Here is a 17,065-nt window from a genome sequence, read left to right as displayed (position 1 = left end):
GCTTCTTGCCATTTTTTTGTGTTTCTTTTTATCGCTGTGTAACTGAGTTCAATTGAAAGCCTGCGTGCGCTAGTACCTCTTGCCACAAGTTCCCAGAATCCTTTGCGGTTTTACCCCTGAATGACGTCACATTTATCCTGGTGGGCCGGTCTCTAGTCAAAATGCCCAGGCCGATTTTTTGTCCCAGTCCAGCCTTGGTTGGAGTAAAATATTGGGATCTCTTGTGTCATCCTTACATACCTCCACAACATGAACATTTCAGATGATTTTATTTAAAATTACTATGACATTTATATAAAGAAATTATTTGCACAACATTTATTTATGTGTTCTTTTCAACATTCCTGAAATTATTCATAATTTACTATATAGGTATTAAATCTAGATGGTACAAAGCACTATGCCATTGCCAGTAATGGGCCACTACATTACATATAAATGCAAACACACTGCCAAACAGCAGTTATCTTTAAAGTTATTTGCAACTACACATGTGGTGAAAAGTGGAGAGAAAGAAAAAAAACTTAGGAAACCCCCCCCCAAAAAAAAAAAAAATAAATAATTTACTGTCTAGTCACCTGCAGATTTTTAAAAAAAGAAGATAGAGAAGTGAACTCCCATCCTCACTTCCTAATTACCTGGAGGCACCCTAAAGACCGGCCCCTCTCAAAAGTTAGGACAAATCAGTTGGTAACTAGATAAGACAAGGAGACCAAACATTGAGGGACAAATTATCATTTTCTCCTAAGATAGCAGCAACTCTTTCATGAGAAATAACTTTAGACAATTCCCCTTACCACAAATTAACAGTGGGACGTTTATCCTTGACCCAGTTAATTAGAATACATTTCCAAGCCAGCAACAATATTTTATCTAATACTTTGCGCTGCAAATAAGTTCATAAAGATTCTTTTGAAAGTAAACCAAGAAGAAAATATCCAGAGTCCCTTTAGATCTAATTCTTAAAAATATTGCTCAATTCTTGAGATATGGAACTCAAAAATCTTTTGATTAGTTTACATTTCCAGAAGTAATGAAAGAGGGTACCAGTTTGTTTTGGACATTTGGTACAAAAAGGGGAAACATGAGGTGTAATCTTATGCAAAACATTAGGAGCTATATATAGGTAGGGTTAAATTTTGTATTGGGTTTCACAAATGGTTGCAAGAAAAAGTAGATCTAGCTATCTTAATGGCTCCTTTCCAATCCTCCTCAGAGGATTATTAACATGATTATTAAAATCTCTCTCCCATTTATGAATAGCACTCAGTGTACTGCATGGAAAAGATGATTCAAAGGAATTTACTGTCTCTTACCTATGATGTTGTTATAGAGTGAAAAGGAGGCAAGAGTTGTTTTTTTTTCTTAAATTGTTTTGCATGTGTGTGCGTGTCAATGATTAGATAGTGAAGGATATAAAAAAAACAACAACAGCAATAGAATAATATTAAACACAAAGTGAACCCGTCTTCCTTCATTAAATAGGTTCTTTTAGATGTTAAGGAGGAATTGACTTAACCAGGCTGGCGGAGAATGAAGACAACCGGACACCTGCTGCAGATGGGGAATCAGTGAACTTTTATTGAGACAGAGACAAACTCTCAACGCAGCTCACATCAAGAGATTCCAAATATTTGCTGTGAGGATGGGTATATATTCTCTAAAACTTACAGGAGGGGGTTGTGAGGAAAGTGCTGCATTAGCAGAAAAACAACTCCATAAAAGGAAATCGGCCTTGGGTGTTCTAGTCTCTTCGCTTGCAGATATCTTTCACCTGCAGGATGAGGCGATCGCTTCTTATCGCTCTCAAGGCCAAAGTCGTGAGCACATTTTTATTACACAGTTGCACAGTAACTTTAAAGCTGAACAATATTTAAAGCTGAATAATGTTTGATCAGATTATATTTTCTTCAAATCCCCCTTTTGACCCATCTTAAATGGGTCAACACACAAAAATAAGTAACAATCAAAGGAACACAGAGACGTGTCGAAGCCTGGCTCGAAAAACTCCTCGGGTCTTATCATTTGTCTTTATCTGTCATTGCAGATGAGGAGAAAAGAGTCCAGGCACCACCCTGCCCAGGGGTCGGCTGCAAGCAGTCTCGGTTCCCGATGAAAGCAGTAACAGCTGTCCTGCACACACGGATACAACGAGTTAGTGCAACCAGGGTAGTGACACAAAATTAACAGTTCCTGTAACTCAGCAACGAAAAAGCATAAGTAATGATAAAAATGTGGAGAGTACAGAGTATACTATAATAATGAGAGATATAAACGTGAAAATGTGAAAGAATAAATCAACCGTAAAATAAACTCAGAACGGTAACTGCTAAGGACATTCAAAAGTGAATATGGTAAAACTGGAGAGGAAGTGGTGGGCAAGACCCTAGGGGCTACATTTGTCAGATTGGGACTGTCAGAAGGGGGCGAAGCTTTTGAACTTGAAGGTGTCAGAAGTGTCGGGGGCCCTTCACAGATCAGGATTATGCCAATGGGAATGAGACCCAGGGCCAGGAAGCAAACAAAGACGCAACATCTTTGCCTGCCTGTCATTTCAGGGGGAAAGGGCCAAGACATGTTTACTTAGCTTGGATGTCGTCTAATAGAGGATGATGGGGCAGAGAAAGGTGGTCCAGTTCCCCCCACCTCGCCAAGGGCGTGTTCTAGGAGTTAAAGAGCAACAACCTGCAATCTGTACCAGAAAATCTTCATAGTCCCACCGGAAAATCATAAGAGTAATAAACGATTCAGCTCAACAGACAAGTATCATGTTCAGGTTTCTCCAATCATTAAATCACTATTATTGCCACAATTTGCTTTATTCACCCTTTGGGCAATGTTATTCCAAGAGAGAGAGAGAGAGAGAGAGAGAGAGAGAGAGAGAGAGAGAGAGAGAGAGAGAGAGAGAGAGCGAGAGAGCGAGAGCGAGAGCCCCTAATGGCCAGTTAGTGGGCTCTAGGTCAAACTGTCCCCAAATTTGTTCTTTGTTATTATTACTTGTTTTCATGTCACTTGTCTGTTTTCTACTGCACCCCTCTCACCAAAGCAAAGCAAACATTAGCAGCACATTGACCGTAGTCAGGCATCCTCATTCCATAGGTGCTATAAAACATTTCCTGTAAAAGAATCACAGTCTTCAAGACAGGGTGTGTCTCCCCCAACACTCTCACCAGAATACAGTGTAATAGCATCCCCAACTCCTAACCCATAAACACCGTTTCTTCACACATTCGCCCAGAAATCCTGTAATAGAAAAACATTAAAACTGTAACCCTGTAGGGAAGAAAATGTAAATGGTAACGCTGCGCAGTTACCTCCGTAAGCAACACAAGACACAAAAATGGCATTTACAGGTTCACTCATCCTCGAATATTTTGTCATCCTTCTACTCCTGTAAAAGAAACCCACATAAATTCATCCACCCTTTTATCCTATCTAGGTGGAGGTGGTTAACCTTGAGTCATGGTCAAGTCTTGTCATCTTTTACCAGTCAGTCCGTTTGTTTTTATTCCCGGTCTTTCATCCATTCATCCGTTCTTTGCTGATAGTGAAACCTGTCGTCGCATCTAGTTTCCACACTCAGCAAAATGACGTCATCTCAAAAAGAAACAAGAACTTGAGTTTGGATTACCTCGCTGAATCCTTTTTTAAACAGGGACTCTCGTTTCTAATTGTCCCCACAAGTGTTTCCTCCAGAACCCATTTCAATGCGGAGAAACTCACTTACAACAATTTTCTCGCCGACGTGTAATGCTTGTAATTTCCGATGTGCAGATCTGCTTAAAGAAAAGATTCACAAACAAAAATCAGTAAACATAAAACAAAATAAAATGAAAAATAACAAAAACAAAATGCAGACGGCCGGGTCTTAGGACTTGTCACTGAATATTCTTCCCATCAATAAAAATACCAACCTAAACCTACACAGAGTCAAATCAACACCACCTCAACCTTTTCATATTCATAAACCTATATGTTTTGCGTTCGTGAAACAAAATTGAACCATTAAGTAAGTTGAGCTCTTGAAATGTTTTAATTCTCTTAATTCTGCCAGTTTATTTCAACACTTATTCAATGACTTTTATTCAACTGCTACTTGGTCACTCGACTTTTACCTGTTCAAATTGCCTAGGGTTCAACAAAGTCTAGATCCCCGTTTTCATGAAACTTGAACGGTGTACGATGATTTACTTACAGTAATTTAGAATCATCACTCAACCTAGCTCTACTACTGGCACTGCGTGACTTTTCTCACACTGGAAACCAGAATTTAGTACAGAACTTTAATGCCTCAGGCAATCGCGTTCAAGGGCTGCCCCCCCTTCTCTTCTTCTTTGTCCGTGTGTTCCTCCTTTATTAAATCTCCATCACAATGACGTGGCGCTCTGAAATAAAACTCACACTGTTAATTCCTCGTTTTCACTCTGCACCACTGCTCAGAGTGTTTTCTTTTCTTTTTAGTGTAGAGTAAACAATTAAGTCGAGGCCTTAAGCCCCAGATATCTCGCACGGGCATCATTTTCATAACCAAACCGCTCCGGACTCTGCTCCCCAGACCACACAAATGCCCTCTGGGCTTATTATTATAGCAAATTCTGTATTTGACTTTGTTGTGTGCAGCATTGAGCCTTTGTCAGTAAAGCATTCTTCATTGCAGCAGCTGGAGCATTGTGTGTCACTTCTTAGTAAATTAAATCAACATTTTGATTTTAGTGCATGGGTATGTATCAGTTTTTACTCCCTCAACAAGTGCATAAGTGTTCATGTGTGTGTTTCCCTTCATTCTAAGTAGGCGCATGCAGAAGTGTGTGTTCGTGTGTTGGTATATGTTTGTGTTCATCACCTTCCTGTTCTGTAGTTTAGGTAAACCAGCGGCCTGACGCATGGCCTAGGGTCCTCCCCTCCTCTTTGGGTCTGTTTTCATCCGTTGTTGCAGCTGCCTGCATCTTCTCCTTGTACCTTGACCCTTTTGCTTCTGCCTTCTGCAGCTCTGCTGTTCGGCTCTTCTCAGAGGTCAGCATCCTTCTGCTCACCGTCCCTTTTCCTCCGGGCTTAATGCGCGTCTCGTCACAGCTCTGTCAGCTGACGCAGCCTGGGAATTTCCCCCGTGTAGTGAAACGGGCTTTAGGTTTAGTGCTCTCCGTCTCTGCTGCATGAGATCACTCTTTTGCAGCACTGTTGACATCCTCAAGTTGTTGTTGTGAGTCCAGCTGCTGTGGCCTTCAGGGGTCAAAGGGTCAAAGATGGTCGCGGAGAGGGCAACGATGGTAGAGGGGAGGGTAGGAGTCCAGGTCAGCTTCGGCTCTCAGAAAAAACAAAAACAAAACAAAACAGGCGAACAGGAAAATGATGTTGTGTTGGCTGTGCTGTGTTGGCTGTGTTATCCCGAGAGGGGAGAAACAACGAGATCTCGTCTCCCCCCTTTTTTGTTTTTGTTCTTTTTTTTTTTTTTTTTTTTTCGCCATATAATCAACTCATAACCCCTCAAGTTGACAGGACAACACAGGTACGTGTTAAAATTCTTAAGATCCTGTTTAGAAACCTAAAAAGGAATTTCCTATCATTCAGTAGTCATTTGTCTTAAACAATCAACAAAAACATGTCCCAAGTCGACCCTTTTAACCACTAAATTTGTCGTGTCCTCACTTAATCCTCAGACCAGTGTCTTTGTCTTTTGACGTTACGTTGTTGTCCTGCAACCCAAACCGTTTAATTGTCAGTAATGTATAAACTATATCATTTAAAAACAGGTGTATGTTAAGTGTCGCTACTTTAACCTTGCATGTACGTGCACATGTATGTAAGCTGTTTCTTCATTGCATGTATGGGTGCGTCTGTATATGGGTTACTTTAACTTTTTCTCAAACGAGGCATTTCTCTAACACGCACATGTGTCTGTTCCTCACCCTTCTCATATCTTTCTCTGGTTGTGTGTGGTTTTATTTGTTTCAGTGATTTACCAGGAACATCTTTTCCTTTTCTCCATGTCTTCCGCCAGAGGTTAACACTGGTGAGATTCAGGGACACAGCACCCAGAGCAGTTCAGCGAGAAAAACCCGCCTCAAACTACATTCTCTCTTTTTTGTTTTACCGGGAGGGGTGAGGACAACTCTGGTGTCCAGCCGTGAATTTTAGCCAAAGCTTGGCCTGTCTTCTGCTGCCGTACTCAGGCTTCCAGGTTAAGAAAAAACACCTGTATGAAGACACTAAACATACATTTAGTATTTGTATAAACATAACTGCGTAAATCATTGAACTCTTGAGGAGGGTGTATTTCAGAATCAGAATCAAAATCAAAAACTTTATTGTCATTGTCTTGAGACCGACGACATTAAGAATGGTCCCCGATCATTGCATCATCCCTAGTAATATCAAATATAAAAAAAAACAATAAAATTCAATCAATAAAATAGATAGAATACTTAAAATACTAAGTATTCCCACCGTCATGCTTCAGACCGTGCATAGATTAACACAAGAGTGGCATGGTGGACATTTTTGTAGTATTCAGATGTGTTATTGCAGTTGGATAACAGCTGTGTTTGAGTCTATTAGTCCTTGCTCTGATTGCCCTGTACCGTCTGCCTTAGGGCAACAGTTCGAACAGGGAGTGGCCAGGATGTGAGGTGTCTTTTATGATGTTTTGGGCCTTTTTAAAACAGCGGGCGTTGTTTGACTCTTTACTAACTTTAAAACCCCACCATAACAATTTCTCACTGACAAACTTCTATGCATCCATTTAAACATGCGAAGCCAGCACAAAATCACACACATACCCCTACAGCAAAGCTTTAACATAACCACAATGCAACTCCTCCCTTAAACGGGAGAAATCACCCTGAATCAACCAACTCTATATAAAACGTCAAACAAAGATAAACCACAAACATTTCTACACTTCTGTGTCTTCCACGCAGCACAATAGGCAGAAAAACACCGATTACTCACAGTCTACAACAAAAGAAAAACCTGCTCTTTTCACAACTCTCACAGCTAAAGTCAAAACTCTTACCCAGTGCCTCTGAAATAATAAAAAAAATCACCAAATACTCGATTACTCTTTTCACTCGCTCCCTCTCACTCCCTTCTTCCTCATACAGCATACACGCTCGCTCCCGCGGACCCGCTCGGCCCCGCGGGCTCACTCGGCCCCCACCTTTTTTCTCTCACAGAGACAGAGAGAGAGAGACCCTTTTCCTTTTTTTTTTTTACTTCGGTCTATCTGCACAGAGTTTACCTCATCTCTTTCCTTCTATGGGCATGCACACTTCCTGTCTCACACACACAGCCCCTCTCTCAGAGAGAGCAGAAAAGAGTTTTTCCTTTTTTTCAACACTCAGGAGAAATTCAACAGACAGTTTATACCACTATTTTACACTTTATGTACACACACCGGTAATTTATGTTCTATTTACACACGGGCCCGCATAGACATATGCCAGAAGAGGTTACCCCTAACTTTTTGACTAATTTAAAAGCATCTTTCAGCTGTTTTGCTTCTTTAGGCTGGTGTGTGGAGTTGATGACTGTCTCAACACATGTTAATTGTTCTCCCAATGTGCTAAGAATAACACCGGGACCCCAACCATCATCATTAGTTTCTCGATCTAATTCTCCATCCATTTTACTGTCAATGGAGGAGTGTTCTTTTATTGCTTTTAAAGGAGAATTTGGGCCAGCTGGGTTTCTGCCTCTGTTAGGCACTAATCAGCTGGGGCGCTGCTTTAAAGGTGAGTCAGCACTGAAATATCCCTTCAGGTGTTACCAGGCTTCTACCAAACCGGAGTCTGGCGGGTAACCTTGCCTAGAGCTTCCTGATAGGGGTGCTAGTTGGTTGTCACCTTGTTCACACGTCTCATTCACACTTCATACATTACCTGCAGTCACTCATTACCCTCCTTATGTATGTAATAAATGTGTAAAAAAATTCTATGTGTGGTGTATTATTTTAACCAAAAGAGGAACCTAGTTCCTTTAATTGTGTAATCTGTGAACAACGGAGAACCAAACTGTCCTGCCCAGTGTTCCACAGCAAGCATTCAGCGTGTATTTATGTGTGTCCAATATCAAACAGAACATCAAAACATTTAAAACACTAAAATCATCGGGGTTTTAAGAAGAGATCCGTTTTCTCCTATTGATCAAAGGGACCCGTCCTTTGGACTCCAACCAGTACTTCTCTTTTTTAAGTTTTAGAGGATCTTTTCTAATAAAGTCCTCTGGGCCTTCCTAACCCTTCTGTAGTTTAGAGAATATTACTAAAAAATATTCTCAAGGCCTTTAACCTTTTAATTTGTTTAGAAAGGCGTTACTAATAAACCCTTTCAAGGTCCCAGACCTGCTGAGGTATGTATCCGACACCGGAGAGCAAACCCGTCGGCTGCAACCGTGGTCAGACCTCAGTTCACTCTTATCTTTATTCACTTATTCACTTATTTCTTATTCACTTATCTCTTATTCACTTGTCTGATTCTCAACAAGCCTTAAGTAAGCCAGACAATTTTGGTTATGAATTACTAGGAGTTTGGACACTAAGTATTTTTATAATGTTCAATATAGCAGAAATAAAAGGTCTGCTTACCTTGTTTTTTGTGTGTACACAGCTTTTGTCCAAACTCCGTTCACTCAGACCACGGCCGATGTCCTCCCTCCCGTTCCAGTTTGACCTGGAGCGGATCCTGTTCGTGACGCCAATTGAAGGATATAAAAAAAACAACAACAGCAATAGAATAATATTAAACACAAAGTGAACCCGTCTTCCTTCATTAAATAGGTTCTTTTAGATGTTAAGGAGGAATTGACTTAACCAGGCTGGCGGAGAATGAAGACAACCGGACACCTGCTGCAGATGGGGAATCAGTGAACTTTTATTGAGACAGAGACAAACTCTCAACGCAGCTCACATCAAGAGATTCCAAATATTTGCTGTGAGGATGGGTATATATTCTCTAAAACTTACAGGAGGGGGTTGTGAGGAAAGTGCTGCATTAGCAGAAAAACAACTCCATAAAAGGAAATCGGCCTTGGGTGTTCTAGTCTCTTCGCTTGCAGATATCTTTCACCTGCAGGATGAGGCGATCGCTTCTTATCGCTCTCAAGGCCAAAGTCGTGAGCACATTTTTATTACACAGTTGCACAGTAACTTTAAAGCTGAACAATATTTAAAGCTGAATAATGTTTGATCAGATTATATTTTCTTCAATAGACAAAATTTTAATATATTTACTCACATACATCCATTTCTTTCAGCAGCATAGAACATATCTTGCAGTGTACTGTAATCCATGCATCCATTTGCTTCCGCTTATCCTTTTCAGGGTCGCGGAGGGTGCTGGAGCCTATCACAGCTGTAATAGGGCAAGAGGCGGGGTACACCCTGGACAGGTCGCCAGTCTGTCGCAGGGCTAACACACAGAGACAGACAACCGTTTGTGCTCACATTCACTCGCGCATTCACAACTATGGGCAATTTGGATTAATCAATTAACTTATCCCTACAAGCTGCATGTCTTTGGACAGTGGGAGGAAGCCGGAGTACCCAGAGGGAACCCATGCAAACAAGGGGAGAACATACAAACCCCACACAGAAAGACCCCGGTCTGATGGAGGACCTTCTTGCTATGCGGCATCAGTACTAACCAACATGCCACCGTGCTGCACAAGTTAATTATAAATCCCTTATCAGTCAAAAATTAGATATAAGTATGTATTTTTCCAAAACTCTGTTATTTAATGTGTCACAGAATTTTAACTCATTCACTGCCATTGACGTCTATAGCCGTCAATTGCAGTGAATGAGTCAATGGGTTTAACTCATTCACTGCCAATGGCTGGCAGTGAATGAGTTAAGTGACTCGTAATGTCTACTAATGTAATAATACATGGTGTAAACACAAAAATAGCAAAATAATTTAATTGGTTAATGTTTTTGTTTTGTTTTTTTGTTTTTTTTAGTTTATAATTTTTCCCATAACATGTTTCTTGGTATTTTTTTCTGGCTTAAGAAATATTATGTAACACTTGGGTGCAAAAATGCTACTTAATAAGCCAAAAGCTGAAGACAAAATTGCAAATATTTCTACAGCTACAGTGAACTTTCCAGGAGAGCTGATGTATGCTGGGATGAAGGTAATCCACACAGCACAGAATATCAGCAGGCTGAATGTGATCAATTTGGCTTCATTGAAATTATCAGGAAGTTTTCTTGCCATAAATGCAAGGATCAAACAAATGATTGCAAGGACACCTATGTATCCCAAAACTGCATAAAAAGAAGCCTGAGAACCTGTATTACATTCAAGAACAATAATCTTATTGCTGTATGTGAACAACATATGTGGGTAAGGTGGGTTTAAACTCAGCCACAACACACATATTACTATTTGAATCAAAGTGCAGGAGCAAATGATGATTCTTTGTTGTGTGTGACCAAACTTTCCAGCAATGTTGTTACCAGGAAATGTGGCTTTGAAGGCTGTGACAACAACAATGGTTTTTCCCAAGACACAGGAAATGCAAAGGGCAAATGTCACACCAAAAGCGGTGTGGCGCAGCATGCATGTCCAGACTGTTGGCCGACCAAGGAAAGTGAGAGGACAGAGAAAACACAGAAAAAGAGAGAATAATAAGAGAGAGCTCAGCTCAAAGTTGCTGGCTTTTATCACAGGAGTTTCTCTGTAGTTGATAAAAACCACCATTGTGGCCAAGGAGAGAGAGGCCCCTAACAGGGATACAAGTGTTAGAGCTATTCCCATGGGCTCATGATATTTCAGAAACTCAATAGTTCTAGGAATGCAATCATCTTTTCTCTCATTGGACCAGTATTCCTTTGGACAAGGTGTGCAGTCTGCTGCACCTGTTGAGGATAAACAGAAAGGGTAAGTGATGTATGTAGATAACATTTTAATAGAATATACAATTGTACTTGGAATAGTAATAAATTAAAATTACTTTTAATAAAATCATATCATGCAGTAAGTCAATATTTTAAATATTAGTTATATGTAGACACTAAACAAGCATGTTAAATTGTACACTTTTAACTTAATATGGGACATGCACTCTTGTTATTGATCCCTTGTCTACCTGTTGAGTTGGCTATAGTTCCATCAGCACAGGGTACACAGTCAAAACAACATATAGGTTTTCCCCGAATTTGAGCTTTTCTGGTTCCAACTGGGCAAACATTAGAACACACCGATGTGGGGACCTGTGACAAAAGAAATATTTAAATATTGTAGCTGTAAATGATTATGTGTTAACAAGAGAATACTAAAGGATGAGATACTAAAAGTGTACTGCATGTAAAAATAGAGAGACATCATGATTACTGTTTTCCCTGTCCTCCACACTATCTTTTCCTCCTCGATGCTGAGCTTGTAATCACCATTTGCAGCAAATGTCAAATGACCAAGTGTCACATGTTGCACTTTTCCATTTATCAACTGCCAGTTAATGACATCATAAGAAGCAGGAGGATCGCCATTCTCATCAAAAAACACCTCATCACCAAACTGATTTGTGAAATTCACCCTTTGTAATTTTTTACTGACCTAGAGAGGAAAAGATAATGCATTAGATACATATAAATATTCAATTATTGGTTTTGTTTAAACAATTTCAACGATTGTAGCTTTCAGGTGCACTATTTCTCACCTCCTTGGGTTGAATATCTGTCAGGTTTAAACATCGCTTTACTGTTTGTGCTCCAACTGGTTGGCAAAATACCAGCTGATGCAGAGCATGTGCAATAGCATAAACCGCTTTATAGACATTATAGGTCACTCTGAGCTCTGTGACATTGAAGAAATCATTCTCGGAATTCATTAATGTTTCATTGCCTGTACATCTTTTCGTTGTGTCCTCAGTAGCTGCATGTACCCCTGGCAAAACAGGTGTGCAGCCCACGATAATCTCCCAGAAATCCTTCACGAAAGGTGCATTTGGATCTGTATAAGGACTAATACTTGTAAGAAAGTGATTAAGCTTAGGAATAGCCATCTTCTGCATTACAAATCCCACTGTTCCACCAAAGGATCTATACATTTCAGGCGTGGATGGTCGAGATGATGTTATCCAAGCCACACAAGAAATCCATTGAATTCCTGTAATGTTCTGGTTCACAATCTCTTGCATCAAAGGATAAAAATCACCATCAACAGAAAAAGCTAAAATTACTTTGACAGACGACTGTTTAATTATTTCCACAACTTCTAGAAATTCATCTCTTGTGTACGTGCGTAGAACTGATGCAACAAAAGCAACACAAACCCCAAACTTTTCAACCTCCTCCTTAAAAGCAAGAATTCCATTACGTCCATAATCATTGTCTGACTGTATGGCTCCAATCCACTGCCATCCAAAATGTTTGACCAGTGCAGCCAAAGCTTTTGCCTGGAAATAGTCGCTGGGGATTGTTCTAAAAAATGTAGGATATTTAGTTCTGTCACTCAGACAAGCACACGTTGAGAAGTAGCTGATCTATAAAAGAGAATAGAACACAGAAAGAGTGTACATGCAATGTTACATCATACAATGCCATAAAACCAATATCACTTAGCATCATAAAATAAAAAACTTTATCTCTTACTATTGGCATATGAAAGGGTCCAAGAATTCCAGCCACAGCTATTGACTGAGATGACCCAGACTCTGCAATAAGGGCAGATATAGCTGGAGGGCAATGAGAAGATACATCTACCTCCTCTGCTCCACTAGCCAGTGTTAGTGCAGCACGTAGAGCATTTGTAGGAGATGCGCATGAGTTAAGGATCCTATAGCCAAGAGATATGTTTGGAAGGAGAGCAGGATCATTGTTGATTTCTTCAATGGCAAATAACATTGCCTGTGTCCATCGATAAATTCGCAGGTCAAATCTAAGGACATTTTAGTGATTGATCAAAGTAACCCAGCTATTGCTTCACATGTATATAAAGTACAATGTCAAGAATTAAAACACAAATAAACATACATGCATGACATATGAAAAAGCCATTTGTGTTAAATCATACCCTTCACACTGCACTTTAGGCGGCTCCTTATCAAATGTAGAGGTGCTGAGTATCTGTTTGATCAAGATTGGGAAGATTCCTCCGATCATTATGTCACCTTCCTTAAACAAACTTGGCATATCAAACCTGCCAAAAAGTTCACAGCCAGATACTGTGTTCGTGCTGAGAACACACAGAAATAGGAGGATACCTCTTTGCATGTTTGCACTGCATTGCCATATAGGCATGAGAGCACAGTTCTTATAACAACAGTATTACATGTAGCCAATGTGCTATAATTTCCCAAAGGGCTCAGTGATCTTAGATTGGCAAACTTGGAATCAGGAAAGTAATGCTTTACACGTATTGTTAAATGTCAGTAAACTATCTTGTATCGAAAAGTGTCTAAAACTACTTTTGCAATGCACATTAATCATAAAGAAATTTGAAAGAGACTTTAGAAAACTCTTTAGCTAGATAATGTATAAGTTATCCATAGTCTTTCAGTTTTGAAGATCACAGACAGGGTAAATACAATTATTGCCCCTATAAGTACACTGTAAGAAATGTACATAAAAATTACAGTTAATAACTGTAAAATAGCAATGGTAAATTACCATTAAATCAAAAAGAGTAATTGACTGTAATATGGAAGTTACATTTCTGTAAATTGAAAAATTGTGATTTGCTTTTATTTTTACACTGCTGATATGTTGAAAATATATTAATGTACTGTAATATGGCACATTGTCTTTGAAAACAACAGGGAAAATCTGTAACATTATTTACAATTAATCACCCTACAATTTACATAATAAGATTGAATGACAATCTTTCCTGATTTTTTCATTTGAATTTACGATTTACAACTGTATATTAATTACCTAAAACATACTGTACTTTTAATTTTAACAAAATGTCAAAACATTGCTTGAATTATTGTGAAAATTACAGTGAAATGTTTTTAATATTAACAAGCTCAGGCTCAGTATATGTTAACAGTACATACAAAAAATTACTAATAATAAAAAAATATGTATTTTTTTTTTTAAGTTCTAGAGTCTCACCAAGTATAACACAGCTATTTATAATGAAACATAAATATTTTGTGGTATAGGGAGGTTTAAATCATGGATTTACCACTGTTCAGTCTGTGTTCAATCTGTTTGAGTGTGATACCACCTGCTGAAATTAAAATTAATTGATCAAAATGAAATACAAAAAATAATGAAATAATGTTACTAAATTGGTGTAGTTTGCAAGGTCAAGAGCAGTCAACGAATGTATTATAAAAGCTGTAACAATCAGTTTCCTTAAAGTCCATGCACGTTTGGGAGACAATGCATCACGTGTCTAAACCGTCACCTATACACACACACACATATATATATATATATATATATATATATATATATATATATATATGTGTATACGTCAACGGCCGGCACCTGCTAAGCCATCAGCTGGACTTCATTGTCAGGAGCCTCGCAGAGTAATCTGGGTCCAAAACTCCATTTACTTTAGGTCCCAAAGTCAAACGAGCACTGCATCATCACTGAGAGTTAAAAACAGTCTAAATTCGTTCATCTGTAATAAAATGATCAGCGTTGCTGCTTTACCAGGTGTAACAATTAAGTTTAACGTCCAGGCATCCAAGAAAGCAGAATTTATTAAATTTAACGGAGTTAAAGTTAGCAGGAAGTTAGCTCGCTAGTTTCCACCTAAACATGATAAACCATGTTCTGACTGAGAGATTTCTGAAAAAATTTAAACGCACAGCTCTGCTATCACTTCCAACATAAATGAAGACAGAAAACTAAACAGCAGTGACGTTTGTAGGGTTACTGAAGTGGGACTAGCTGGTATAGAATGAGCACTCCTTCAGTGGGAGACTGTGGCACCCACGGTGTGGGACGGAGAGATTTCGCAGGTCTTTCCTCCCCACTGCTGTCAGACTCCACAATAAAGACTTTAACTGATCAAACACACACATCCACACATGTGCAATAACACTAAGTGCAATACTTTTCTGGCATCGTTGTATTTTTACTCAGCTGTATATTGCATTTGTATTCTATTTTTATCTTATTGTATATTTTATTCTATTTTATTCTAATGTATATAGTATTTTATTTTATTCTATTCTGTACAGTTGTGTACTGTATTTATCCTTATTGTATTCTAATTTTTGCTTCATAACTTTTGTACTGTCCACTTCCTGCTGTGACAAAACAAATTTCCCACGTGTGGGACTAATAAAGGTTATCTTTTCTTATCTTATCTTATTATCGCTAGTGACACAGCTATATTAGCAAAACATAAACACAGTGAAGCTGTAGGATGAATGCTAACTTTTTTCCACTCGATAAAAGTTAATGTGAGGGTTCCCCATGGTTAGGGACTAATGCTATCGCATGGCAGGATGCTGTAAACAGACCAAACTTCAGTCAGGTGAACAACTGAGATAATCCATCCACAATATGAGGTTGGCTAAAGTTTGACTTATCTAACTGTTTTGTTTCGCTTAATGCGCCTTATAATCCAGTGCGCCTTATGTATGAAAACAGACCCGTTCATCGACAGTGCGTCTTAGATAAGATAACCTTTATTAGTTCCACATGTGGGAAATTTGTTTTGTTACAGCAGAAATTGGACAGTGCAAAGTTATATAGCAAAAATTAGAGAACACTCGAATACAGAATAAGAATAAGATACTGTACACAACTGTACAGAATAGAATAGAATAAAATAAAATACTATATGCAATAAAATAAAATAATACATACAATAGGATAAAAATAGAATACAAACGCTATATATAACTGAGTAAAAAATACAACTTATAAAAAGATTGTTGTTACGGTTTGGAAGAGGACTCAAGCGCAGGACTCCGGTTCTGATGCTCACAAGAAGGGTTTATTTACAAGTCACCAGGTGTATATACAAGAATGTGCGGGGGGTGTTATATACAGCTGAGTGGGGGGAGAAGGGGTCTCCAGGGAAGTCCAAGGGAAAGCACGCGTTCTTCAGAATATCCACTCACACGATCACAGGCTCACACTCCAACACTGCCACACGGGAATCACACGGGGAAAAATCCAGGAAGCTCTGTAGACAGGGAGACAGGGTTAAGAACGACGCACAGAGGAAAACACTCTTAACTAAACTTGCTGTAGCTTGACTTCACTAACGCGTGGTAGACAACGATCCAGCGACGAACAGCAGGTGGGCGGTAGAATGGGAGAGTCCCGAGTTGCATCTTCGGAGGCGGCAAATTGGCGTGAGAGGGCGTCTGGCTTGACATTACGGGAACCGGGTCTGTAAGTGATCGTAAACTGGAATCTAGTAAAAAACAGGGCCCACCTGGCTTGCCTGGCGTTGAGGCGTTTTGCCGATCGAATGTACTCCAGGTTCATGTGATTGGTCCAGACCACAAATGGCTGGGCAGTGCCCTCTAGCCAATGGCGCCACTCCTCCAGGGCTAGCTTGATGGCTAGTAGCTCTCGATCTCCCACATCATAGTTGCTCTCTGCAGAGGTGAGACGGCGTGAAAAGTAGGCACAGGGATGCAGCTTACCTCCTTGCTGCTGGGAAAGCACCGCCCCCACTCCAGCGTCCGAGGCGTCCACCTCCACAATGTCGAGATCGGGTTGGACGAGAATGGGCGCCGAGGCAAAGCGGTCCTTCAGATGGGCAAATGCTCATTGAGCCAGCTCATCCCAGCAGAAGGGAACCTTGGGAGAAGTAAGACGGGTCAGAGGCAGGGCCAGTTTACTGTAGTTGCGAACGAAGCGCCGATAAAAGTTTGCGAACCCCAGAAAGCTTTGAAGCTGTCTACGGTCGGAAAGGGTCGGCCAGGCGACAACGGCTTGAACCTTTGCAGGATCAGTCTTGAGGTTACCCCGATCGATGACGTGGCCCAGGAAGGAAACAGTTGAGACATGAAACTCACACTTCTCCCCTTTAACAAAGAGACGATTTTCGAGGAGACGCTGAAGGACTTGCCTGACATGGCGTTTGTGGTCGGCGACAGATCGGGAGAAGATGAGGATGTCATCCAAGTAAATGAAAACGAA

At 39.9% G+C, this 17,065-nt stretch overlaps 1 protein-coding gene and 1 long non-coding RNA gene across 2 annotated transcripts; both read right to left on the bottom strand.

Annotated features, from left to right (window-relative positions):
* Positions 1-1,555: 1,555 nt before the first annotated feature.
* On the bottom strand, positions 1,556-9,197 carry LOC146694189 (uncharacterized). The gene is made up of 2 exons (XR_014914864.1): positions 8,808-9,197; positions 1,556-8,678 (listed from the first exon to the last, which is right to left on the bottom strand). It is a non-coding gene; the product is annotated as an uncharacterized LOC146694189 (long non-coding RNA).
* Positions 9,198-9,950: 753 nt separating this feature from the next.
* LOC146694188 (extracellular calcium-sensing receptor-like) lies at positions 9,951-13,099 on the bottom strand. Its single transcript, XM_085478700.1, has 6 exons — positions 13,011-13,099; positions 12,590-12,875; positions 11,908-12,480; positions 11,430-11,552; positions 11,086-11,209; positions 9,951-10,849 (listed from the first exon to the last, which is right to left on the bottom strand). The coding sequence occupies exons 1-6, from the start codon at positions 13,097-13,099 to the stop codon at positions 9,951-9,953; spliced, it is 2,094 nt and encodes a 697-aa protein (XP_085334826.1).
* Positions 13,100-17,065: the final 3,966 nt, after the last annotated feature.

Source organism: Copadichromis virginalis, linkage group LG14 (assembly GCF_057382275.1).
Source record: "Copadichromis virginalis isolate Kocher_CV1m ecotype Utaka linkage group LG14, C_Virginalis_male_GT1.1, whole genome shotgun sequence".
Classification (NCBI taxonomy): domain Eukaryota; kingdom Metazoa; phylum Chordata; class Actinopteri; order Cichliformes; family Cichlidae; genus Copadichromis; species Copadichromis virginalis.
The sequence above is the reverse complement of the archived record's forward strand: the minus strand, read 5'-3'. Positions and strand labels throughout refer to the sequence as shown.

Excerpts from the sequence above, each read along its gene's own strand:
- LOC146694188 (XM_085478700.1), bottom strand. The coding sequence starts at position 13,099 with ATGATCGGAGGAATCTTCCCAATCTTGATCAAACAGATACTCAGCACC. Across the intron at positions 12,481-12,589 it reads GACCCTTTCATATGCCAATA|ATCAGCTACTTCTCAACGTG; the intron begins GTAAGAGATAAA and ends TCTCTTTTATAG. Across the intron at positions 11,210-11,429 it reads GGCAGTTGATAAATGGAAAA|GTCCCCACATCGGTGTGTTC; the intron begins GTGCAACATGTG and ends CTTTTGTCACAG.